Raw genomic sequence first — 707 nt, 5'->3', positions numbered from 1 at the left:
TAGAGTAGATGAGAATGTTATCAATGTAGATTACAAGCCATCCTTCCAGTAACAGGTCTGCAAAGATACCATCCATCATAGCTTGGAACGTTGGTGGGGAATTTGTCATTTCAAAGAACATGACTGTTGGTTCGAATAATCCTCGTGGAGCAATAAAGGCTCCCTTCCATTTATCCCCTTCTTTGATACATACATTGTTGTATCCTGCATGTAGGTCAAGTTTGGTAAACATGGTTGGTTTGGCAGAAGTGACACAATCTAATAGATCTTCTACTCGTGGAATAGGGTAAGCATTTTTGATAGTGGCATCATTTAGTTTCCTATAATCTTGACATGGACATAGATCTCCTGATTTCTTATTGACAAAGAAGAAAGGTGATGCCATGGGAAACTTTGATAGACAAATTATCCTTTCTGTAGGTTTTCCTTGATGAAGGTATCTGTTAAGGGACCTGACAACTGAGGATCAGGAGTTCAACTGCTAACCAGTAGAAGGACTAAATACACGCTATAGTCTCTCACGACTGATACTAGACTTGTAAACTGAGCCGCTATATCTGATAGCGGTTTGAGAATGTATACCGTTGAAAGCAAAGCTTCAGACTGAGACTGAATAGACAACTGAGTCTATTACTGAAGACGTCCCTATGAAGTGTACATAGGGAATAAGAGGACAAAACTAAGGTACAGTAGCGCAAGCAGTGCTA

The 707-nt window shown here is 39.9% G+C and overlaps 1 protein-coding gene across 1 annotated transcript; it reads left to right on the top strand.

Annotated features, from left to right (window-relative positions):
• Positions 1-230: 230 nt before the first annotated feature.
• On the top strand, positions 231-485 carry FIBRA_09535 (uncharacterized protein; the record flags this gene model as incomplete). Its single annotated transcript, XM_012321825.1, has 3 exons — positions 231-286; positions 344-416; positions 471-485. 3 exons carry the CDS (start codon positions 231-233, stop codon positions 483-485), a joined length of 144 nt encoding a protein of 47 aa, XP_012177215.1.
• Between the last annotated feature and the right edge of the window lie 222 nt (positions 486-707).

Source organism: Fibroporia radiculosa, assembly GCF_000313525.1.
Source record: "Fibroporia radiculosa TFFH 294 genomic supercontigs, scaffold61671, whole genome shotgun sequence".
NCBI classification, from domain to species: Eukaryota; Fungi; Basidiomycota; class Agaricomycetes; order Polyporales; family Fibroporiaceae; genus Fibroporia; species Fibroporia radiculosa.
The sequence above is the reverse complement of the archived record's forward strand: the minus strand, read 5'-3'. Positions and strand labels throughout refer to the sequence as shown.